Raw genomic sequence first — 26,232 nt, forward strand, 5'->3', positions numbered from 1 at the left:
ATATGGGGAAGGCTGGGAAGATGGTTTTGAGGTGGTTGATGAAGAGGATTGATGGTCCCTCAATTGATGTGTTTCAGAGGAGGAGTATTTTTAGGAGGGAAGATCATGAATACAATTTGAATACACAAATGTGGGGTATCTGGCTAGAAATGTCTAGCAGGCATTGGGAACCTCAGGGTGGAGCTGTGGAATGAAGCCAGATATGACAAAACAGAAATGAGTCATCTGCACAGTCTTGACAGGTAGAACCCGGGGGGAGAATGGGATCTTGAGGGAAAAGCTGGGGAAGGGCGTCACTGGATAGGAAGAATGTTGAAAGACATTCAACATTGAAAGACACTCTGGAGGGGAATCAGAGCAGTAAGAGAAAATACAGCAAATATACTGATCAGTAGTGTTAACTATTCTAGGGAGTCCCAAGGAGATACAGGATTGAATCAGTACTGGATTTTGTTACCATGGTAAGATTGGTGATCATTGAGGGGACGCTTTCAATGGAAACTTGATGATGGAATCCAGATTTCAAAGGGCAAAGTGTCCCCAGAAAGGGAAATTAAGCAGAGGATGCTTGTTTTCAAAGTGCTTTGTATGTCAATCCAGGAACATAATACATTTGAGAGTGACTTTAATGAGTGTGAGATACAAAGTGTGTGTGTTTTTTTTTAAGTAGGCTTCACCCCCACTAAAGAGCCCAACACAGGGCTTGAGATCATGACCCTAAGATCAAGACCTGAGCTGAGATCAAGGGTCAGATGCTTAACCTGCTGAGCCACCCAGGCGCCCAAGTATTTTTTTTTGTGAACAATGAGCACCATGTTTTCCTTAAACATGCCCTACTTACATAGTTCCCTTAGGGGAGAAATGGTGCCATTTATCTTTGTACCCTGCCTATCGCTGCCCTCTGCAAAAACAAACCAGAGAAATCAGGCCTTAACCCCACGACTGGATCTAAGTAGGAGCTCTAGTTATTTGCCATCTCACTTGTGGATTCCCAGCATGGCTCAGAATGTGGGGAACCATGTGGGGAAGTCCTGTGGTGAGGTCCATGGAGACTAGTGCATGAGGGCAGGTTCTCATCCACAACCTTCATGATTGCTACCATTTATTGAATGCTATGCACCTAGCGTTGTGCTAAATCAGGCAGTAAAGTGGATTCTAGTCCCTGCCTCCTCACTCTTTCCTAACCCTGCTCCCAGGCCATCTTGGGGCAGAGCAACCACTTTTTCATCAAGAAAATGGGTCATTCTCCCTGTAGTCTTCCTGAAACCCTCTTTCTGGCTCCCATCACTCTTCTCTTCGGTTCTCTTCTTGCTTTTTGGATTGTCCTCACCTGATCTCTTACTTGTCACATGGATGTGACCATATGCCATGGACTCTCCTCTCTGTACATAGAGGGGCCTCTGGGAGAGCTCATCCCCCATTCACAGACCTCGCTGTCCCCTCAGGGACCCCCCAATGCTCCGGCTCCTCCCTTGAGTGCCTTATCCAACTGCCCTGTTGGTAAGAATCCTTTGAGCATCTGTAATTCAGCAAGTCCAAATGTAATCTCGTTATCTTTCTAAACTTCCTCCTTCACCTTTGGGGTCATCTTCCAGTGAGCCCTGGGCCACAAGCCACCTCCCTGACCCTCTTCCTTCATATTCGTCATTCACCAGTTTTGTTACTTCTATCAGTGGAATGGCTGGACTATCTCCAGAATCTATTCATAGTGTGCTATTTCCATTATCATTTCCCCAAGTCTGGTCTTCTTATCATGTGCCTCAACCCTTACAGTAGTATTTTAACTGTCTCCAGTTTCCTATAAAATCCAGTATTGAAGAATATTCCCAAATACAGATATTTTCACCGTTTCAATCAAACAATTTTTCAGTGACGTCTGGTTATATAAAGTCCAAATTCCTTTGCTTGGCATACAACGCCCTTTCTCATCGAGCCCACCTTTGTGCTCTTTAATTAGGGCCTCCACTTTATTAATTAGCCTATGTGATAACTGTTGGCAACATGATTCCCTGGCTTTGGTCAAACTGTTTCCTCTGCCTGGAACAATCTTACCTCTTGCCCACACTGGTGAAATCATATTTGTCATGCAAGTTCCAGCTAAAATGTAAAATAGAACCTCTACAACTCTGCTAAGCAGATTTAGTATATTGCCTTCTTTGGACTCTTATCACTCCTTTGCCAGTACTATTCCTACTTGACCCTCTGCCTGGTTTTCTCCCTGTCACTACTACTTGCTTGTGAATGCATATATAGGCAGAGACTCTTATTAATCTTTATATCCCAGCATTGAGTAAGGCACCTGATAGATGTTGCTGGGACTGGACAGAAACTACAAAGAACCCTCTGGTGCTTTTGTTTTTGTTTTTGGCCGATGACAGTGGTTAATTGGTTGATTCAGGTCCCCTCACCCTCATAGATTACAGACTAGGTAAAGTAAATTAAATTGCAAGCATATGCTTTTGTCAGAAACACAAATCTATACCTGTTTAAACCACAGTCAATGGACTGTATTTCCCTATAGTTATTCCATGGCTTTATGGCTTTTCCAGTAAATTGGAGCTTTCTCCTTTATGCTCTGATTCAGGCTTCCCCTGATCAATGAATATCCTTGAGAGACAGATACTTTAGAGAAATGATACATTTAAAACATTTGTTTTTTAAGGCATCCTCAAGGAATAATTGCAATTGTGTGTGTGTGTGTGTGTGTGTGTGTGTGTGTGTGTAATACTTATATAAGCATAAAAGTATTTGGTAAGGAATTGTTAAGGAATATTTAGCATTAGGCCAAATAATTCATTTAGTGAGTAAATATTATCTTTCATGTTAAACTTATATCAATCCCAATGGCAATCAGCAGGGTCATTAACAGTTGGAAAACATGTTTCAGGAAAAATACAGAGAGCTAGTTGAAAAGACTTTGGTGGAGAGATGCTTGGCCATGGCTATAACAGTATGTGTGGATGGGGTCACATCAAACCTGAGTTGAGAAACGTGTCAGTCTGATTCACGCTTCTGTAGGGACTGAGCATGGTACACCTTTTTGCTAAAAAGTCAAGCTGACATTTTTAAAACCCTTGTCCTACCTATGAAATTGTGGCAGTAGCTACCTGCCCACTGCAGGATTTGACAGTGGAAACGTGGGCCCCTCGAGAGATGTGTTTGATGGATGAAAGGTTGCTGGAACTCTATTTGCAAGGGTATCATCTATATTCTGCTTTATTTAGGTATAGAATTTTTTTTCCTTAAGCCTTTTTCCAAGTGTTAGGCTCAAATATAGCCAACACTTAAGAATTTTCATTTTGAAATAGTGGTAAATCATTTTCAGATACAAAGTTATGCCTACTTTTTAAAAAGTCACAACTATTCACCCCCCCGCTCCTTAAATTTGGTGCATCCTTGAGCACGAGGAAGGAGAGTGAGAAGCTCCAGTCCAGTGTGGATAACGGCCACAGGACAGGAGGGGGAAATACCGTGATGCCAGGGGATGTTCAGAGATCCTAGGGCTAGAATGTTTGGTGACTGTGGCTCTCTTTCTGTCTGGTGGCAAAGGGGTGCCCTGGGTTGGAGCTGTCTGAACTTGGGTTGAGAGGAAACCAAATTAATTGTTTGCATCGAAGCCTGGGAGGATTTTTGGAAGTGTGTGGAGCAGAACTCTGTCAGTGCAGTGTCTGCTGTACCCTCCCTCTCTTTCCTTCATGCTGGGCCACTCTGGGCCCGAACCCAGGAATTTGGCGCATCTCAGGTTTTCAGGAACCCACAAATCCTATCCTTATAAGGATAACATGTCCTTATAAAGATAATGTAAGGTCTCAGCTACATATATATTTGCCAGAGCACTAGCAGTAATTAGACAAGCTACTATGAAAGAAAAAGCATTATACATCAGTTACAAACAATGCAAAACCAAAGCTCATTAGAGAAAGATAATATTCATGCAGATTTTACAAACCGTGTCTTTAGGGTGGCCCAATAAGTAGAAATATGGGGACCCATGCTTGTCACTTTTCATGCACATGGAGAGACTGGAAGGTACCATTCCTAAAGGAAGGGGAGGAACAGCCTAGGACCAATCATTAGAATTAACAGAACCAGTGACAAAGATATATTATTACTGTTAGAGTCAAGATTGCTTAGTATGTTTAGAGCAGCTGAATACAAATTATCTAGGCAGTAAGAATAAAGACTTTAAGTAGAGCTACCCCTGTTGAGCATGCAGCATGAAATTAGTGCAAGACTGAGCTACACGTGTACTCCAAAAGTAGATTTTTCTCAAAATATTGAGGGCATCCTGAAGCGCTTTTAGGGAGGCACGGATGTTAAAAAAAATTTTTTTGAAATGGTCATATCAGAGTTTCTGTAGGATGGTCCCACAAATATGGGATGTTTAGCAATAGCCGCTGTCATTTGAGAATCAGACACAGTAATCAGTTCCAAACTATGAACAACTGAAAAAAAATGAAGACGCGGTGTGCCCGTGTTTATATCTCTGTTTTTGCTAATAATCTCATACGTTCTTATAGCTCCCCTCACCTCTGACAATTTGTTTATTTATAGTCAAAGTGCACAGTTGACTTGCTGAGTGTATTTGTTTTCTGGAAAAAAATAAAGCAGGGAAAAGAAGCCCAGCCCTGCCCTGCCTACTCTCCTTTGAGGTAGGAGGGCTCACCTACCCAGGGTCATGCTCTGAAGCTACCCTCTCAGCTACTGCATGGCTTTGTCTTTTTCTCAGCTCTTGGGCTACAGGTCTCTATCTACACATAGATGGGTACTAGAAACTCTAGAATACCCAAATCAATAACCTCCAAGGGAAAGGCCCCAGGAGGTGCAGCAACGACCACCCCCCCTCGCCCGCTGCTGTGTTCTCTCAGCTCTGCACAGCACGAGGGAAAGGCAGGTGAACATGAAATTAATGTGATTGGAACAACTTAGGCCATGCAGCTCAGACATTTTGAGCCTGACGCACTCCTTGCTGGCATATATATACTGATGGCGTTCCCCATCTAAATACCTAGCTTGCTCCAAACGGGGGCCCACATGACTTCAGTATGCAGAATGGAACAGCACTCCACATAGATTTCTGATTATGCCACATGGAGTGCCTTTCACAGCCTGGTGTGTGTCTGAGGGAAGGGAGACCAAGGGTGAGCACTAACACCTTGGGGTTAAATGGAAAGCAGAGCCTCTCTGTGGTAAGAAAACTAATGCTTAACTGCGGATGTTAGAAATGGAAATTACATTTCAGGACTTATTAATTGAGTTTACCATTTAGCCCTGCCAAGATGCAAGTAATTTTGTACCAAAAGAATCAAGCTGTTTTAGTGTCACACAGAGAGAAGGCTCTCATCTGGTTTTAAATATGACCTTTACTGGGCTTGAAAGATACACATGCTAAGAAACCTCATGGACAGAAGTTCAAAGAACCCAGAACATGGTGGAAATAGATTGCTGTGAAGGCTGGGGCAGAAATTGCAGTGAAATGTGAAACATGGAGAGTTGTATACTGGCGTATTGAATGCACATGTTATGAGTGTGTATGTTCAGCCCTAACACCCAGCTTCCTGAAGAGGCCAGAGTCAGGATGTGTTAGAGAGCACATGCTGAGAAAATCAGAGACCTTTGTTCAGTAGTGTAAAAGCAGTTATTCTGTAAGCACATGTCTGAGCCACATTACAGTTAACAGGTCTTTAGTCAGGACAAAGTGTGCGTTCATTCTATGAAAAACAACAACAACAACAACAACAGCAACTGAAGCCAAACAGCACATTGAAAAATGTGTGTGATTCTCAGAGTTTAGAGATTTCGCTATAATTAGAGTGCATAATTCAAGCCTGGAGTAAGGCATTATATAATTTCATCTTTGGTCCTGACTGAGGGAATTAAGTTAAAAAGAAATGTTAAGAAGCCTTTATCAGAAGAGGAACATTGCCGCAATCCTTTCCTGCAGCAAGGCTGTATGCGTATTTCTCAAATAACAAATATCTGGCTTCATGGACTCATTATTTCTTCCATTAGCAATGGAAAGTTTAGAGGACCTTAGTTATAAAATGAAAGCTTGAAGGCGACTTGGAGAATCCGCGGTTGCTGGTTATAGCAATTGGCTGGACCTATCCAAGAATTTGTCTTAAGGAACTGGATACCACTTCGAGTGCCTGTGAGAGCAGAGTTTTGTTGGCAAACTCTTTTGCAGGGATCGAAGCCTTTTCTATAACAGCTCTACTTTGAGACAAGAGAAAATCAGACAGCGGGGAAAATAATTTTGGCATTTAGCACCCTCTTCCAAATGAGTGCAGCCGAGGGGTTAGAAGCTTATCTCGAATCAACACTTGAACCTCAAGGTCAGACTGTCCTTTGGTGAGGAGGATGGGAGCTGAGGTCAGATGGTCAAAAAAAGCCAGACATGGAAAATGGGAGGACAATGGGAGGAAGATCTAGTCTCCTTTCTTTAAGTTGTAATGAAGATGTGTCTCGGGACAAAAGCCATTTAGATTGGATGCACAAAGGAGGAGCCGTGGAGCAGATGAGGCACACCTGACAGTAGTGGGCAGGAAGTAAAACTCCTATGCACCCGGCCTTTATAGCAGAGCCAGAGAGGATACACCCCATAATCTTGGGGGCATGGCATTCCCTGAGATGGAGCTTTAAAAATACAGAGTCCTGGGCCAGATGCACACAATCATATTCGTGTGCACATATTCACACAACTTTAAAACTATGCTGCCTGCTTAACTTTGATCCTTGATCTCCTTTTCCCCCTCCACTCTTGTAAAAAACATTCTCTTAAAGTAGTGACTTCCTGGGGGTCCATTCTGACGTGCTTACAGCATTCAGCAGTGTTTTCTCTAAGAAAACTGTCTTCTCCCAGATTTTTGAGGAAAAAGTCCTCCTTGGGAGAGCCCAGATTCACCCTGGGGGAAGGAAGGGAATGTTCTATCAGAACCTAAACTATGACTCTCCAGGATAGGTTACTGGAAGCACTGGGATATATAGGTTTTCCAAGATGCATGTGGCCAACAACCTAAGTGTTTGGAAAATGAGGGTAGTTGGACTTCAAAGGTCAAAATGGTTCTTGTTGGTAGATTTATTGGGTACTATGCAGTCGAATATATTTTACCAGAGTCTTAAATACCTAACTGCTGAGGATTTGGGGAAGGGGGTCATTTACTATACACTTAAGAGAGAAAAACACACGTTGGAAATCATGTAAGGGTTTCCAAAGAGAGCAAATATTCATTATGGTCCATGGGTCCCAATAAAACAATGTGAAGTGAGATTTCATCCTTCTCCTAAAATCACTTAAAATAATAAGTGAGGTTTTTGCTGGAACAGTGGGGAAAAGGAATCTCAAAGTTGTGTGTTTTTTAAGGAAGCTTCTGTCTCTGACTCCATGAAGTGGGAACCTATTGGGAGCTTCACAGAGCACTTCCTGGGCTCACCTTTATGCTGCAGAGCAACTGTGAGCCTTTTTAGGCAGGATGGACCGTGTCCTCTGTATGATGTGGCCCAGAGTTCTGCCTGACAGCCTGGGCTCTTCCTGGGTCTGACTCAGTAGAAGTGTGCCCGAGTGATTTGTGGAACCTCTCATGGAAAAAGAAGATACACTCAACCATGAATGTCAGAAGGTGAAATTAAATTTCAGAATTTATTATTGAAGCAAGCTGCCTTTTGCCCCATTAAAAATGCAGTGAATTAGTGCAAGGGCTATGGAACCACTTAAAACTCCCATAAACATGGTCTGTGAGGAAGAAACCAAGACAATGGAGACTCTCTCCTTTTCTCATGGGGGCACAACAGCTCACCCACAAAGGCCTCTGGCTGTGAGGTCATGGTACTCCAGGTTTCTTGGGGCTGAAAGCCACAGGAGGGGAAATTTGCAAATTTGCCAGATGAAGTTTTGGTTTACTAACTTAGAACTCAGAATAATTCAGACAAGGTCTAAGCAGAAATTTACCTATACTCAGCGAGCCCCTTCAGAAAATGTACAAAGCATTGGTATAAATATTACAAAGGTAATGCTTAACAAACTAAAGAAGCCAAGTGCTTTTCAAGGATCCTTAATACTCTAGACGTATTTATTGAATTCACAAATAATTAATAAAACCCACTTAAATTTTTTACCAGAGCAGATCTTTAAAGTCCTTTTAATCAGTCACTACTGATTCTGTTAGATTCTGTTACAATCAGTGGTTACATGTATCCTCATTCTTAGATTGTCAGCTCACTCAGAGTCAGGGCTGTACCTTGTGTTCAGTGCCTGCAAAGTGCCTTGCACATCGTAGGTGCCCAAGAACATCCTGATTTAGTTAAGGGAATAGTAATGACATGAATTAATGATATTAATTACAAGATTTGTCTTGTATTAATATTTAGTAGGTGGATACTATCTGCATTTATCTTTGTATGATCAGAGGGAAGAAAACCCTTGCCGAACAAATAAATATAAACAAGATTATAAGAGTATGCTTATAATGTTCACTTGTAATATATATTCTTGTCAATATATGTTCTTTTTTTTGAAATTTTTATTTTAATCACCTAGTGCTCATCATGACAAGTGCATTCCTTAATCCCCATCACCTGCTTTATCCCATCCCTACCACGCCCACCTCCCCTCTGGTAACTATCCGTTTCTTCTCTATAGTTAGGAGTTTGTTTCTTGGTTTCTCTCTCTCTCTCTCTCTTATTTCCTCCTTTGCTCATTTGCTGTTTCTTAAGTTCCAAATATGAGTGAAGTCATATGGTATTTGTTTTTCTGACTGACATATTTCACTTAGTCTTATACTGTAGCTCTATCCATGTTGTTGCAAATGGCCAATGTATATTCTTGAAAAATAAACAAATAAACATTGCCTATTGCCATATAAGTAGAGACCAGTACTGCTTAATCTGGTGCTCTAATATGGCCATTGTAAATCATGTGTATTTCCTGATGAAAGGCAGTCTTTAACTAAACAACTATTTGGCCCATTCATTTCTTTAGCTATACTTACTGACTCCTATCTTTTCTCTACTTACTTAAAGCAGTTTTATCATACTTATAAAATGAAAACAATTCCATTTACCAAAGACCTGTAATCAAGTCCAAACCCATTAAAGACATAATTCACTTTGAAAACGGAAGGGCAGAAGTCAGATTCACAGATTGGTTCTTTCTTTTTCCCCTTGCGCGGGCATTCGGTGTTTGTTGTCCCTAGGCCACCGGTACGAAGAAAACTGCTTCATCCTTGTAACCTTGCCTGACCTCCGAAGACCCGCAGCCTCCGTTTGCAAGCAGCCTCTCCTCACCTTGGTAGTCATAAAGACCTGCTCTGTTGCTTCTTAAGAGGATAAAAAGGCTAGACCACTAAGACCAGAAAGCATATTTCTGTTTCGCTTTATTTTGAATTTTGATCAGATTTCAACCGCGCGTATCACCAGGGGAAAGGCCCGAGTTGGTCCGAACTGCTGGGTTTTTATTTCAACCAGTGGCACCTCCTTTGTCCCTGGCCCTGGCTCTGCGGCTCAGCATCTAAATCTAAATCAAGTAAGTGTTCACCTCGGTTCCTTGAATGCTAATGAAGGACACCTGTATTTCAAGACAGGGAGCTAATTTGTATAATTTATTCCTGTGCAGCTTTCGAACCATGATACATGCTTTCTTCTCTCTTAACCTTTTTAGATTTAATTCAAATAGCAACAACCAGTGTTAAGGAGGGCACTACTTTTGAGGCATCGTCTTCAGAATCGTTTTCTCAGTACGGTCGGGTGAAATTTCCTTATTCCTGCCAGTTGTTGAGATGTGTGTCAGGGGAGGGGAGCTCACGCTTCCCGCGGAGTTTATAATCAACAAATTCTTATCCTGAGGACTAAAGTAGAGTTGAAGTATCCATCTCCTTCAAGAACTTAGCCATAAAAGCAACTTCTTCAAAGCCCTTATCACTTGCCGACCCCCCTGCAGCGGCTCGCCAGCCTGTGAGCAGCCCCCTACCTTCGTGGCCGTATTTACTGATTTATGCCTCTGACTTGGCTGGGGTGTCGTCTGCTGATGAGTCTTGCGGTAATTATGGATGGCATATTTGCAGCATATTTATTCCTCTCCTCAGCTCACTTGGATTCACACTGATTTTGTTTAGTCAACAATCTGACAGATTACCTCGGTACTTTTTTTCTTTTCGATTGTACCTGTGCTTATCTCTCTGTCACAGATCACCTTAGGAACTCAGGGCAAGAGTTCTGTATTTCTCTTGACTGAGATCAGCTTTTCATTGACGTGGCCAAACGTCCAGATAAGGGTCTTGCTTCAGAGCTGCTGTGAATATGGAATTCTGCAGGTATCAGAGGGAGGGCTGGTGGGTATCAGTTAAAACCCTGCCACAGGCTGTTGGTTCACTCTCCCGAGCTGGGTTAAATCTGCATGCCTCCCTAGCAGGTTATGTCTCCTACAGATTCTGGTGACCCCCTTTAACTATCTTTTAAGGATGGATTTTTGCTAAGTTTAGGGTCTTAAAAGGCAAACAAAGGAAACAAATGCAGGATTAAGCTCACAGTTGATGAAAAATTCAGTGTTCCTGTGATGAGGGTGCATTTGGACAAAGTGGATTATATTATTGGTTATATCTATTGATAACTCAAGCATTGTCTTTCATTGTCCTTGTTTCTGTTATTTGGTTTTGTTACCTCCAGCNCCAGCTTCATTAAAATTCTTTCTTTTATCTTGGACAAAATGTTCTGCTTCATGATGTAGTCTATTTAACTGGTGCTGAAGGAATTATGATGTTCCTTAGCTGTGGGCATTCCTTTTATGCTGGGGCCATTTGTAAAATGACTGTGGCTGCTTCTCTGGCTTGTTCCTGGCACAGGAGTTCACACGGCAGCCTTGAGACTGTTTTCCTAAGAGGGACCTGCTTGCAAGGTTGGCCACTGGCTGGTCTCTGGGACTGTGACAGGTGAATTGTCTCCTACACTAATATAAACCCTTCCCTAAATTATAAGAGCATCACATGTATAACCATGCAAACAACATGGTTTATGCTGAACACCCGCTTTTCTTACAGGAGTCTAGAATTTTGGTCTGTAGTAGGTAGAGGGTGCCTGTGTGACCAGCACCCAGTATAAGCCTTGGGCACCAAATCTCTAATGAACTACCCTGGACAATAGTATCACACCTTTATTGCTGCATTTGTATTGCTGGGGCAAGAGTGATCTCTGGGTGACCGACAGAGAGAGAGAGAGAGAAACAATAAAGAAGCCTACACCTGGATTGCCCCAGATTTTGCCTGTTTTCCCCCTTATGATCTCACTGTATCCTTATTATATCATTATAATAAATCTTAGCTGTGAGTACGACTATACTCTGTGTCCCAGGAATCTTTCCAGCAGATCTTTGAATGTGAGGGTGGTCTTAGGGACGCCTGAAACACCCTCCTCATTAGTCACTATGACTCCAGAAATATCACTTGATGACATTTTCCTCAAAGATCTGGTCTGATCCCTAACCTTCTTGGTTCCTCATGTAAAACCAGGCATCTTTCAGCTTAGATTTTCCTGAAGTGCTAATGTTTACTTAGTTTGTGATTATTCTTTTACTTCTCTAAAGGAGAAGATCTTGCTCTGCTCTATTAAATTGGTTATTTTGGGGGGGGGGCGCCTGGGTGGTGCAGTCAGTTAAGCATCTGGTTCTTGATCTCGGGTCAAGTCATGATCTCACAGTTTGTGAGTTCAAGCCTTGCATCAAGCTCTGTGCTCATGTGTGGGGAGCCTGCCTGGGATTCTGTCTCTCCTTTTCTTTGCCCCTCCCCGATTTGTGTGTGCTCTCTCTTTCAAAAATAAATAAATAAATCTAAAAAAAATTAAATTGCTTATTTTGTAACATAATGTAAAAAGTTAATTTATAATCAAAATCTATGTCAATCTAACATCAACAGTAGCTGACAAACTCTAGCCATTGGCAAGTATGATTTAAAGTTACATTTTAGAAGAATATATTTAGAAGAAACTCTGCAATACTGCTGGAGTTAACCATATTGACAATTGGCCCCTCCAAACTGGGTCCAGAGGTTTAAGAAACCCTGCTTGTTAATTTTGGAATTTAACCTTAACCCGATATTCCCGATGATGGATGAATTAATGGGATCATGGTGGCATGGTCCTGAATTTTTGTCTGGCTCAAAAACATGTTTTATTTTTTCTTAAAGATACTTTGAGACAGTGTCACACATTACAGTCTGAGTCATGCTGCCGATCGGACAATGGTGCTGTTGTAACTGCTCACTACAGGCGAGCTGCTGAAAATATGGACCAAATAGTGGCTTTCTAAAAGAAAAGAAAGCTTGGGATAGCCATGTTGTTTAGACCAACTGCCTGAAGATTAACTTGTTAGGACAATAAAAACAATATTAACTCTATGGAAATTCCTTGGTATAGATAACAGGTCTTGCCATGGAATTAAACATACCTTCAAAATAAAGTATTTTATAGAAGTGATTAATTCACGCAGGTCAGTTTGGTCTTCAGTACTGAATCATGTATTGCTCTGGGGTGCAAAAAGTTACTCTAGTCCAAGAGTAAGATTCTTTACAAAGGGATTAGTGCTGGTGCCATGTAACAGGATCAGGCCTGAGCTTGTTGCTAATATTAATATTTAAAAATATTTTATTAGATCCAAACATTAAGGATAGGACCTGGGATTAAATCTTTCCTTGGGCACAGAGCCAGGCCTACACAAACTTCTCAACACTTTCCTTAATTGAGTATTTGCCAATCTTTTTGGGGTTTCAAGACCATGAAAACAAAATTTTTAAGGGCATTTGAATTCAGATATTTCAACTGAACTCAGGACTACCTGCTAGCTAAGGAAGTGTTCAGTCCATTATTAGGTAACTTAGGCAAGTTACCCATAATTAAGGTAAGCACAATTTGAGAGGGAAAAGTGTTATTTAGAATTTTTTTGTGTGTGGGGGAGGGCAGGGGAAATGAGAGTTGATTTATCTAGATCAACAATTTAAGCTAATTATTCAGGACCATGATTAAGTCCCATTGCCCCAATCTGGACAGGTATCATCTGCACTTGCTTTTCACTGATATCTGTCTGTCTTTCTGTCACTCCTTGAGATTAATTACAACCCAGCTCAGGGTGTGATGCTTCTCATGTAATGGCCACCCAGGAGTTTCTTAGTTAAACTGTCAGTGGTGCCTTAAATGGGCTGCTGAGAAATAACACCATTAAAGACTTCTGAAGGCAAGTCTAATGTACTTCAATGCCTTCCTGAAAAGCACAGAGATACACAACATTAGAGTGAATTTTGGGACAACCCCTAAATGCCAAGAAAATGCAACCACTGCATGAAGTTGACATTCTAATCTTCCCACCTGAAGATTTTTTCTTGTTTGTCCCCTGGCTCCAGTCACATACCCTACAGGTCAGTGCAATTCATGAGCAATTTTAGGAAATACTTGATAAATTACTGTGGACTCAAATGAACAGAAGACTGTTAGTCAAATTGCAAAAGTTCTAATGTATAAGTGGTGGCTGGCTCTCCCTGCACGCTCAGAGATGCCCTGAAAGGTCCTCTGTTTGCTATTTTAAACATCACTTAACCAAGGGAGCAAAAGAAAGAACTCACAGACATATAAATCTTCAGCTTAAATGTATATATGTGTGTATATATCTATTGATAGCCAAATCTATATTTAGGTAGTCTTAGAGAACTGATATAGTTTTACAAATAAGCATAGCCATTTACAGTACACAGAAGAAACAGGAAACAGGTGAATCAAAACGTGAAACGTACCATACTCCGGGACTTGCCCTGTCCCGCGTTTCAGCAGCAGACGGACCCTTCTTCCTCCCGACTTGATGAGCTCTATTGCTCTGGCATGTGTCATGTCCCTTGTGCTTTCCCCATTGATCTCAATGATTTGATCTCCTACCTGTTAATTAAGAAAACATTAACTCAGCCAAGGATGGTTCTACTCAACTTGCATTTCCAACTGATTAGAAAAGCATCCCTTAAAGATACTGGTTTCCAGAGAGCATCTGAACAATTTAATTGCAGCCCGCAGCTTCTCAGAAATAGCTAATTCCTGGCTACATCTGAATCTGACCACCAAACTTAAATTTACCTTTACAGAAATGAAAATATCAGACCATAAAGTTGGGGTGATATGTTATTTATTTTTAGTCAGTGTGGCAGAGGCTTTAATTAAACTTTTAGCATTTAAAAAAATTAGGAAATATATTTGAAGCTACAATTCCAAACAAACCTTGCACCTTTGCTTTGAAACAAGAAGTAAATATTTTAAGGCCTTTTCATTGAACACAGTGCCAGCTTTGGACTTAGTGCAGCATTTAATTCAGCATGCTGGATGAGATGATTGGTTTTTGGCCTTCTCTGAGAATTTTTATCATGCATCATTTAAATTTCCCTGGGTGCTATTGTGATATTGCCTTCTTTGTAAATATGGCTGGTTGATATTCAAGTTTGATGATGAGTTTTCTATCACAGTTCTTTGAATTAAAAATGAGATCCTCCATTCTCCACACATGACTAATGCCCTTGTAAATCTTTGCCATGCTCACACCTGATTGCCAGAACTGTTTGGTTAAATACCAATCCCTCTTGAATTGTTAGAAGTGCCCAGGCTGCATAAGCAATTCCCGTTTAGCCTTTGTGAGTAGATAGCTGGAATAAAAGAGGTTCAGCCATGAACACATCATGGAACTCCCACAGTACCATTACTGTCAGGAACCTTTGAATTAAAATATGTTTCATTTCAGTGCAAGTCACTTAAGGTAAATTAGCCAGGGAAAGCACCATGAGTTGCTTTGCAAAAATGCTATTTTAGTTGGGTCCCTAGAAGCAGATCTAAACTCTATAATGCAGACAGAATTACAAATAGCAGAGCATTGTCAAGATGGGTGCTGGGCAAGAACAGGAATAAAAGTTGCCATCACAATGCAAAGATGGCACTAAAATAAGGCCACTCCCCACCCCCCAAATGAGGGGAAAGAACAAACACATGTTTGTACTAGTAAGAGAGTAATATTTCTGTTTAAAGAGGATCCTCTAGGGGTAAGGACTTCAATGTAATGAAGGTAAAGACGTCCCCTTCCCCTTTGTGTAAGTGGTCTTTGAAAGTATGGTTTTTGGGCAGTGGAAGAAGTTTGCCTCACTGGTATGACTTCCACATTTCACAGAAGAATTATGAATGACAGGACCAAATTAATTTGTTTTGGGGGCAATGTTTGCAACATTTTTGTTCAGGTCTCCTTAATTGTCCCCTTTCCCATAAGGCACAGGCACAGCCTGAAGCTGAGTAGCTTACCGGAAGCCACTGTATCCAAGCCAGAGGCAGAGATGGGACCAATTATTGTTCTCCCAGCAGTTCCCACCCATGACTGAAACCTCATGGTACAGTTAAATTGTAGAAGTAACACAAACGTTCCAGTGAAGTTATAGTAGAGTCTTCATTCTTAGCCAGACTCTTCCCCTGAGCTTCATACTCACACATCCCCTTGAATACTATACATCTTCACCTGGATGTCCCACAGGCAACTCCAATTCAGCACTAGCAATCTGGGCTTAGCATCTTTCTCCCAAAGCACTTTTTTTCCTCTAGATCTGGTTAACAGTACTACCACTCACTCAAGTGGGAAACCTGAGGGGCATGCTGGGTCTCTGCCCTCAGTTTTAACCCATTGCTAACTAGGACAATTCAGGTGTCTACCTGGATTATTCAAATATTCTCCTGTCACTCTCTCACCAATATCTTCTTCTTATTGTCACTGGAGTCATGCTTCTAAGAGAAATCTCCCCAAATGCTTCATTCCTATTGAGGCATCCAGAGTTTTCCATATGCTACTGTTCTTTTTGCTTTCTCCCCCTTTTGGACTGGTGATCTCTCAATCTTCCTCAACGCCAGCCCAAACATCTTCTCTGGGATTCCTTCCTCAACCCTGTCTTCTTTGCAAGCAGATGTTTCTAATCTTTACATTCGTCACTGTACCCCACTCTACTATTTATCACACCTTGTTACAGTTATGCGTTTCTGTCTTCCCTCCTAGACTTAGACCTTCTTTACTCATCAAATGATTTCTGGGCACCTACCATATGCTAGACAGTCTACCAGGGTGATAAGATAGAGATAAATGGTATAGTATTTATCTACAATAAGTTGTCAGTCTAACTGGAGGGAAAGTGGGTAAATAAGGTTATTATTCAATATACCTTTGCTATAACAGAGATATTAACAAAATGCTAAGGAAAAGCAAATGAGGGGCATCTAACTCAGAATGGGTGAACTGGTATGCAGGGAGAGCTTTCTGGAGGCGGTGACATCTCAATTGAATTTTGAAGTATCAGTAAGAGTTCCCAGGTGAAGGAGGAGGACAAGCATTCTAGGTAGAGTGAGCAGTAGATGCAAAGACCCTGAGACTTGAGACCATGATATATTTGGAGAACTGCCAATTAGTTTATTCTGCTACTCAGGAGTTCAGGCTTTTTTTTAAATGTTTGTTTTTGAGAGAGAGACAGAGACAAAGTGTGAGCAGTGGTGGGGAAGAGACAGAGGGAGATACAAAATCTGAAGCAGGCTCCAGGCTCTGAGCTGGCAGCACAGAGCCCTATGTGGGGCTCGAACCCACGAACCATGAGATCATGACCTGTGCTGAAGTTGGATGCTTAACCAACTGAGCCACCCAACTAAAGTCCTCCAGGCTTTATTTTTAAGGCAACAGTAAGGCACTGAAATTTTTAATCAACCAGTAACCTGACTAGGGAAGCAAAGTGGTGTTTAATAATCTCCCTGAGTCATCAGTATGGAGACTGAACTGGAGAGAAAGTGGGAGATTAAAGAAAGGAGCTGAAGTCTGTGAAGTTATCACATTGTCTATTAATTGGGAAACTGGGAGGGTGTGGGGAAGGTGACAGAGACCAAACATACCATGGTCTCAAGAAGCAAATGAGGGCAGATATTGGGTGCCTTTTAATGATGTATCTCAAATGAGATGCACTATAAATATTTGTGAATGAATGAAGCATTTACACATGGCTTATGTTGAGAATCATGGGAGAAGGGATTATGAACACTCTTGACCCCAAAATCAATCGTGATAGTCACTTTTGCCTGAGGACACTTCTGCCTTGAGACTGACACTGCGAGAGTCATGTAGAGGGCAAAAGGAATCTCGTGGTGTGATAGAAATAGTCACACATCATCTGCATTCTGGTCACATACTTGAGAGACTTAGAAAATTTGATGTTTTCATTTTCTTGTGCATTTGTCATGTTCCCTCTTCCCTCCTAAGAGCTCATGAGGACTAAGGGAAGAAAACTTAGCATGGGAGGGAGAGGTGGTGGGTTGGAAGACTACAGGGGTGGTTGAGAAGTAGAGGGATTCAAGGGCTGCACAAGGGCTGGACTGAGGTCTCCTGTGCAGGAATTTCAGGGACGGGGCTCCAGGAAGAGTCAGGGGTATTACTTTTATTGAGTTCCCAGGAGTATGACCTGACCTTTTGGCTTGGAAAATATCCATGCTTTTAGTTTTTGATGCAGGGTCCCCTCAGAAAGAGAAGAGAATGCCTCTGGTGCTGGTTGGATCTGGGATCCTTAGTCTTCATCAAAGACTTTCAGTCTCTCTCAAGTCTCTCCCCAGGCAGGACACTGGAGGATGGAGTGTGTGGATTTCCTCCCTCACTGGAAGCAAAGGAAGTTTGGGAATAGTGCAAGACCTTACCAAATTCAGAAAAAAAGAAAAAAAAAAAGGTGTGTTTGGAGGGCATGCTGTCCAGGTAAGATGATGGTAATGCTGTCACTGTCACAAACTCTGGATCTTAGAAGGTGCTCTGGCAGATTATAAAAATAGGCCAAATCATTTGGACCTGTTGTCAAGGGTAACAACAAGCCCGACAGACTCAAGAACTGTCTCTTTTTGCAAAATGACACAAATTGTAAAAAAAGTTTTATTTTTTATTTTTACTCCACTATTAATACTATGCATAGTCATTTCTCTCTCTCTCTTTTTATTTTGAGAGAGAGGGAATGTATGTATGTGAGTGGGAGAGGGGCAGAAATAGGGGGAGAGAGAACCTCAAGCAGGTTCCATGCTGACAGCACAAGGGCTCAATCTCATGAACTTCAAGATCATGACCTGAGCCGCAATCAAGAGTCGGATAGTTAATTGACTGAGCCTTCCAGGTGTCCCTGAATAGTCGTTTTGATGGGACTCTTTAAACAAATTTCAAATGTGATTCCTTTTGCTTTCATCCTTAGTATCTGGTTGTATAAGGAATTGAATTTGTCAGGGGCAGAGAGAGGTTCTTTGGTTACATTCCCACTTCATGGTCAGTGAGTGGCCAGTTGAAGAGCATCACTTTCCTATCTCACGTGTGAATCAACTGAAGGAATTAATTTGATAAAATCAATGGAAAATTTGCATTCCTTTAAGGGATGAAGAAAAAAAGACCAGCTGTGATTCTGATACAGTCTTCTCTTTCCATACTTTGTTACAGAGCTATCTTCAACTGAGCTACGTTACTAAAGAGGAACTTTAGAAATGTCTTCCACTTGTTCTTAATGAATTTTTAAAATATCAAGTTCTGGTTAGAATTGAGAGAGAGATGGGAAAAGGAGGGGTAGGGGTGGAGGGAAGAGGGTGAGAAAAAGGGAAGTGGTGAGAGAGAGGGACACTCAAAGTTCACAGATGTGTGTGTGCCAAGGAGATGTCGAATTTAGGAAACGAACCAAAGGACTTAAGATAAAATTCCAGACACTCATTTTTTCCCCCTATAGAAGAAATATTTATATCTGTAGTCCTCTTGGGGCAAGTAACAACCCTACAGCAATGTCTTAGGGGCAACAAGTGAGATAAGACTGCCCCCTCTCACAAACTGATGACTGGCAGAAGGGATGGGGGGAGTGGGAAGATGGGCAAAAGGGGTGAAGGCAAGTGGGAGGGAGAGGCATCCAATAATGGAATGAATAAGTCACGGGATGAAAGGCATAGCATACCGTAGTACCGTTGGATGGTGACAGATGGCAGCTACACTTGTGGTGAGCATGCAGCACACTGACTTGTTAAATCACTATGTTGTACACCTGAAGCTAATGTAATATTGTGTGTTGACTATACTTCAACTGCAAATAAAAATCACTTTCCTGGAAAAAAAGAAAAGAAAGGAAAAGGAAAGAAAAGAAAAGGCTACCCTCTCTCGGCACAGCCTAGTACGTTCTGCGTTTCTGCTCCTACATATCTGTTCATGTATCATGGTGGATGTTTCTTTAACAAAGCTATTACCAAGTCCTTGAACTTGCCGGGGCCCTGCAGGTAAAACTTTTTCTGTGCTTATTGGGAAACCAAGGCAGGTAAGGGCAAAAGTTTCAATATTTCTTAAATGGTTAATAGTTCTAGATGTAAGAAAAAGACATAAACTCTACCATATATACGTTTGTAGCCAAGTTGTATAGAAAGTATTTGGTTTGGCTCAATGAAATCTTTAGAAGAACTTGATTAATCCTGGATTTACTTTAGCTCTGAGTCACAGACGTTCCCACTTAAGTCTTGCTCTGACACCCCGCAAACACGCTTAGCTGGTTGTAATCAGTTAACTGCCCTCACACTACTACTGTCCCACAAGAACCTGTTTTGTGTGATTATACACGACTGAAACCCTAGATTTTAATTAGGTGTGCGGATTTGAGCTCTTTTAGAATTTTATACCAATAAATAATGGATATCTCTATTCTTCATTCCATGGAAGACTTAGCTGTGGACTATTTTTTGTGGCTAATGATCTGAGGCTTCAGGTTAGTGAAATTCTTCACTTACAGTCTGGCTTCTCTTGTTGACTCCAGACCCTTCATGGGCATGGAATGTACCCACCGTATTTGTGGCATCTCCATAGTTCTTGACAAGTAGGCCCTTAGTTAATCACAGTTGAGTAAATGGCTTAGGTTTGCTTTTCTAACTGAAAAGCCATCTCTATTCTCACAACATAGCTCGCGTTAGTGCATCTTGGCATACCTTACTGAAAGCTTTCTTGAAACGCTGCCTTAAGCACTTCCAGCTACACCTTAACAATTTCAAGAGTACTTAGAGGAGGCCACGTGAATTTTGAGTCCTGGTGACCTACAAAAATGGGTAGAGACAGGTAAAGTAATGGGAAACAAATGCTAAAGGATTGAAAGAAAGTAGAATGGAGGCTGGGTCTGAATGAAAAAGTCATAAAGTGCAGGGGGGTAAAACTCCAACTGAGGGTGTTTGCCGCTGCCTGCCACAGGCATCATCACCAGGTGCTCTGACAACAGGACACATCAGCCCTTATGGCCCTGCTGGAGCAAAGGGATGGGGTGACTTTCAACTTGATGGTGACCTTTAATATGTAATGACTGTTTTCACAATTAATTTTTTTAGATATTATTTATTATTTTTAAAAAATGTTTATTTTTTAAAATGTTTTTATTTATTTCTAGGAGAGAGAGAGAGACAGTGTGAGCAGGGGAGGGTCAGAGAGAGAGGGAGATACAGACTCTGAAATAGGCTCCAGGCTCTGAGCTGGCAGTCAGCACAGAGCCCGACGCGGACTCGAACCCATGAACCACGAGATCATGACCTAAGCGAAAGTCGGACACTCAACCAGCTAAGCCCCCAGGCGCCCCTAAAATGTTTATTTTTGAGAGACAGAGCACGAGCAGGGGAGGGGCAGAGAGAGAGAGGCAGATCCAGAATCTGAAGCAGGCTTCAGACTCCCAGCTATCAGCACAAAGCCCAACACCAGGCTTGAACTCATGAGCTGTGAGATCATGACCTGAGCCGACATCGGATGCTTAACCTACTGAGCCACTCAGGTGCCCCTGTTAGATATTATTTAATAACCACTGCAGTAAAATTTTCAAGGGGTTATGCTGAACATTTTGGCTAACCTTCTGTTTCTTCCACTAGACTGGTGATTGAAATAGATGATATCCAAGTGCCTATTATAGGAGCTGGCTCTTGTTACAAATTGTCGTGCATGACTGCCTCAGCAAAGGCACAGGAGCCCATCAAGTCAGCAGGTTTTTCCAGAGGGAAGGCTTCCAACCCAGTTGGAAACTGAAGCACATGTTTGAGAACACCAAAACGCTGTGGCTTTTATTTGCCTCAATTAAGGTGTATGTTGAAAACGGAAACTCTCTTTCTACTACGCTCTAGAAAATAACCACTTAAAAGGAAAACATCCCAACATCTCTCAAGAAACTTCATCTAAACACAAGTGTAAAATAGCTCTTATGGCTTTACAGAAGGGTTCTTAATCAAGGTTATGCTGGAGCATATACTTGCTTAGAAGGACCATGAAAGTGAGGGGAACGAGTGGGGAATAAGAAGTTAGGGGCTGCTGAAGAATTCTGAGGGTTTCCCTTGAGGCAAGTAATGTGCCCTATTTCATATTCACTCTTTAGACAAGATGGTCACAGCTCAGAAAATGTTTCGTCTTTGACTTGGGTGTACTGCTCAGGGGCAAGGGATGCCTTGGCTGGTCATTCAAATCAGGGGGTCACCTTTGGTGAAGATTCAGGGTGAGCTCTCCATTCAGGAGCCTCCATTTCTCATTCTTACTTTTCACATCCTCTAAATTAAAACATGTAAACATATGTGAAATTTAAGGATGATGCAGTGACCAGTTGTAGAGGTCAAGTCTAAATTACAATTTGGTATCTTTCCCAGCAAACCTTTCATTTTTCCTTGTCAAATGTTACCAATACTAATCTCATACGGAGAATTTTATTAGATTCCTTCTTTCTAAATCTCCTTACTCTTCTAGGGCTTTTCATGGCTGTTGATGGTCCGTTCTTTAAGACCTTTGCTCCCCTGCTCTATGCACGCTCTCTGATTATCTCTTCCTAGTTGCCTAAAGTAGCTCTCTTTCTGTGCCCATTGTCTAGAATCTGCCCTCCATTCTGAAAATAGAGTAGAATCCTACTCATCCTTTCAGACACACCTCAGGTTTGATCTTATCCAGGAAGCCTTCCATGGTCCCTCCAGTCTGGGTCGGGTGCCTTTCCTCAGCATTTCTTAAAAAATTGAGTTGTGAGACACCTGGGTGACTCAGCTGATTGAGCATCTGATTCTCGATTTTGGTTTAGGTCATGATTCTGGAGTCATGGGATTGAACCCTGTGTGGGCCTACACTCTGAGTGTGGAGCCTGATTAGGATTCTCTTTTTCTCTCCCTCTGCCCTTCTCCCATGTTTGTGTGTTCTCTCTCTTAAAAAATAAAAGGCAAAAATGTTGAGCTGTGCCTACATTGTAAACTCTGTAAGGGCAGAGAGGCTCAGCCACGTGAGAAATATCCATACATATTTGTTCAATAGAGAGATGTAAGATTGAAAGAAAAACATTTTCAGAAGCTGTTGACTCTTTGCTCCTTATTGTGTGAACCAAATTTAAACAAGATCCATAAAAACATTAAATTTGGTTTCATAATAGGTTTGACCATGACCAAATAATATGAAGTGTATGTAAGTGCCTTGTAAACTCTAAACTATACAAATACAATCCTGGATTTATTGAGGGCTGCTTTATGTCCCAGTATGTGATCTATCTTGGAGAATGTGCCATGCGCACTTGAGAAGAAAGGAAATTCCCTGGCCTCAGGATGTAAAGTTCTAAATATATCCGTCAGATCCATCTGGTCCAATGTGTCTTTCAAGTCCATTATTTCTTTAGTGATTTTCTGTCTGGCTGACCTATCCATTGCTGTAAGCGGAGTATTAAAGTCCCCTGCTATTAGCACATTCTTATCTATAAGCTTGTTTCTGTTTGTGATTAATTGTTTTAGATATTTAGGTGCTCCTATATAAGGTGATGGATGTGGGGGGGAGGGGGGGAGGGGCATGGAGGAGGGCACTTTGGGGATGAGCACTGAGTGTTATGTGGAAACTAATTTGACAATAAACTATTTGTAAAAAACAAAAAAGAATAAAATTTGAAAATAATTCTAAAAAAAACAAAAAACAAATACAATCCTGGATTATTAACTCTCATAGTTATCATCATCGTCATTGTAATGATAGAGGAGAGAAAAAAATAAAACACAGTGGTAGGCTTTTTATAATGAAACTAGGAGAGACACAGCTGAGCTTCTGGGGATATTTAATGGGAGAAATGAGGCAAATGTTTTTCTTAAAATATCACTGAGATGTTAAAAACACACACAAAAAATCTTCTGTTCATTTGGTTAAGTTCTGCATTTTAGGAATTCCTATAGAACATTGATGCCATTTTTCTTCTATCATTTTTAGATAGATAGCTCTTAGGAAAAGGATCTCATTGAATGCTGGACAGCTAATCCAAACCCTAAGCCAAGACAGAGGGATAATTTCTATTGTGCTGACAGACATGAATGCAAAGAAAGATTTTAAAGACGAGGTGGTTGAAGCAAAATATTTTCTATGAAGGAAAAAATAACCACAACCTTTCCACTTTCATATGACCGTCTGACTGCTCAGGCAAGAAGAAGAGTCTAGGGAAATATGTTGAAATTATCTGCCTGAGCAAGAATAGAAAGCTGTCATTGGCAGTTCAGCTAGTGGCTCATCCATTTGCCCAGAAATCACTTACATTAAGTCATGAAGTCACTTTTCCTATTTGATTGAAAAACAACCAAAATGAAATCAAAGAGGAAACTTTCTATTGTGAACTCTTGTGTAGGCTGTCGTTTCCCTTCCCTGGATGTAACTGAGAGAAAATGAGGTATTATTTCCCCCCATATTTCTAATCAGATGCAAGCATTAGGCTCTGTATGATGACTGTGACATTGGCACAGGGTAACAATCCTTGGGTTTTCTGAAGCCAAACTACTTGCATATTGTATTACGTTTACTTTCTGTGTGTGCCAGTTCTAGACCTGACATGTTAACAGTGTCAGCAAGAGTGTGAAAAGGCATACCAAGATGGGCGTATCAGCTGGGATTTTTGAAGACAATTTAGTGATGGGACTATTTTAGAGGTGTGGGCAGGGCTTAGGAAGCAAAGAGGGCTGGTGAGCCTTTAAAGGTGAGGACTGTTACCACCTCTGTCTGGAAGAGCCTGGGAGAGGAAGGAAAATTTCAGGGACCTAGTGAGAGCTTGGACCATGAAAGAGCCTGATGAGAGCTGCCATCATAAAGGGATGAACATTGCCAGGCCCAGAGCAACAAGGGAAAGAAATCTCTCTCTGTGACAGAATATTGTCCCACCAAAAGATGTCTACATCTAGTCTATGGAGTCTATGAATATGATACCTTACATTGCGAAAGTGACTTTGCACATGTGACTAAGTTAAGGACCTTGAAATGGGAACATCATCTATCCTGTGTTATCTGGATGGTCTCAATCACAGAGGTCAAAATCAGAGAGATAGAAGATGTAAAGACAGAAACAGAGGTGAGAGCTAAGAAAAGATGCCCCACTGCTGGTACTGAAGATGGAGGAAGGGGCTACAAGCCAAGGGGCGCAGGGGGCTCCAGAAGCTGGGAAAGATGAAGGAGTGGCTTCTCCCCTAGAGCCAACAGAAAGAACCAGCCTTGCTGGTAAGACAACTTGAATTTAACCCGCTGAAACCACTTTAGAATTCTGACCTCCAGAACTGCAATAGAATATATTGGTGTGCTTTAAGCTACTAAGTTTATGATTATTTGTTAGAAAATGATTACACTTTCTTTCTTCCTGCCCTCTGATCTTCCTCTCTGCTTCTCATTAGCAACATCCAATAGGAAACTATGGGCAAAAGAGTATGTGTGATGTAGGCAGGAATCAGTTCCCCATGATACAGAATCAAGAAAGAAGGAAAGGCAGTGAATCTAGGAGGAAGTGAAACAAAAGAGCAGATTTTAAAACAATGAATGAATATAACATATGAAGGTTGCTGTGATCTGAATGTTTGTATCCCCTCAAAATTCATATGTTAGATCTTCACCCCCAAGGTGATGGTACTAGGAGACAGGGCCTTTGGGAGGTGATTAGGTCATGAAGATGGAGCCATCATGATGGGATTAGTGCTCTCATAAAAGAGACCTCAGAGAGATCCCTCACCTCTTCCACCACATGAGGACACAGAGACAGTTAGCAGGCTCTCACCAGACACCGAATCTGCCTCTAACTTGATCTTGGGACCTCTGGCCTCCATAACAGTGAAGACTAAATCTGTTTATAAACTACCCAATGTGTGGCATTTTGTTATACCAGCCTGAATGGATTCAGACAAAAGTTTTAAGTTTTAAGACAAAAGGTGGTAACCTTTCCCATATTAGAGAAGCTAGTTTTGGAAACCTTTATTTGTTTAAGTATTGCACTTTTATACAAATGCTCTCTTAAGATAGCATTATAGATTAGTGAGCTGAATGTGCTTTCTATTTTTATTTTTTTATATTTATTTCTGAGAGAGAGAGAGAGACAGACAGACAGACAGTGTGAGCAGAGGAGAGTCAGAGAGAGAGAGGGAGGCACAGAGTCTGAAACAGGCTCCAGGCTCTGAGCTGGCTGTCAGCACAGAGCCCGAAGTGGGGCTTGAACCCACAAATGGCGAGATCATGACCTAGCTGAAGTTGGACGCTTAACTGACTGAGCCACCCAGGTGCCCTCGAATGTGCTTTTTAAAACTGCTCAAGATTTCAGAGTTGCCTTTGCCTCTAATAGGCTTCCAGCCCCATCAGTTTTATTTCTACTCTGTGGTTAGCAGCAGCTGCTAATTTCCTATTTCTCTTCCCTGTATTTTCCAATCCTTATTTCTCTCTTCTCTCTATTCTTTTGGCTCATAGGGTTGCCACAATCTTTTATTTTTATTTATTCACATATTTTAAATATTTATTTATTTTTGAGAGAGTGAGAGAGAGAGAGAGAGAGGAGAGAGAGAGGGCCTGCATGTGCCAACAGGGGAGGGCAGAGAGAGAAAGAGAGAATCTCAAGCAGGCTCCACACTGTCAGTACAGAGCCCCATGCAAGGGCTCAAACTCATGAACTGTGAGATCACAGCCTAAGCCCAAATCTAGAGTTGGATGCTTAACCAACTGAGCCACCCAGGCACCCCACAAGCATCTTTTTTTTTTTTTAATTTAGTCTTGGAGAGGTTTTATTTAAAAAATGTTTTTTATTTATTTATGACAGAGAGAGACAGCATGAGCAGGGGAGGGTAAGACAGAGAGGGAGACACAGAATCTGAAGCAGGCTCCAGGCTCTGAGTTAGCTGTCAGCACAGAGCCCAATGTGGGGCCTGAACCCATGAACCATGAGATCACGACCTGAG

The 26,232-nt window shown here is 41.6% G+C and overlaps 1 protein-coding gene across 1 annotated transcript in view; it reads right to left on the minus strand.

Annotated features, from left to right (window-relative positions):
• MAGI2 (membrane associated guanylate kinase, WW and PDZ domain containing 2) overlaps positions 1 to 26,232 on the minus strand; it is a 966,486-nt gene that overhangs the window by 65,316 nt on the left and 874,938 nt on the right. Inside the window, exon 23 of the mRNA XM_077746976.1 lies at positions 13,767 to 13,905. Coding sequence (XP_077603102.1) covers positions 13,767 to 13,905 — 139 coding nt within the window. The remainder of the gene's footprint in view (positions 1 to 13,766; positions 13,906 to 26,232) is intronic.

The sequence above is a fragment of the Crocuta crocuta genome, unplaced genomic scaffold (genome assembly GCF_008692635.1).
Source record: "Crocuta crocuta isolate KB4526 unplaced genomic scaffold, BGI_CrCroc_1.0 scaffold396, whole genome shotgun sequence".
Lineage (NCBI taxonomy): Eukaryota > Metazoa > Chordata > Mammalia > Carnivora > Hyaenidae > Crocuta > Crocuta crocuta.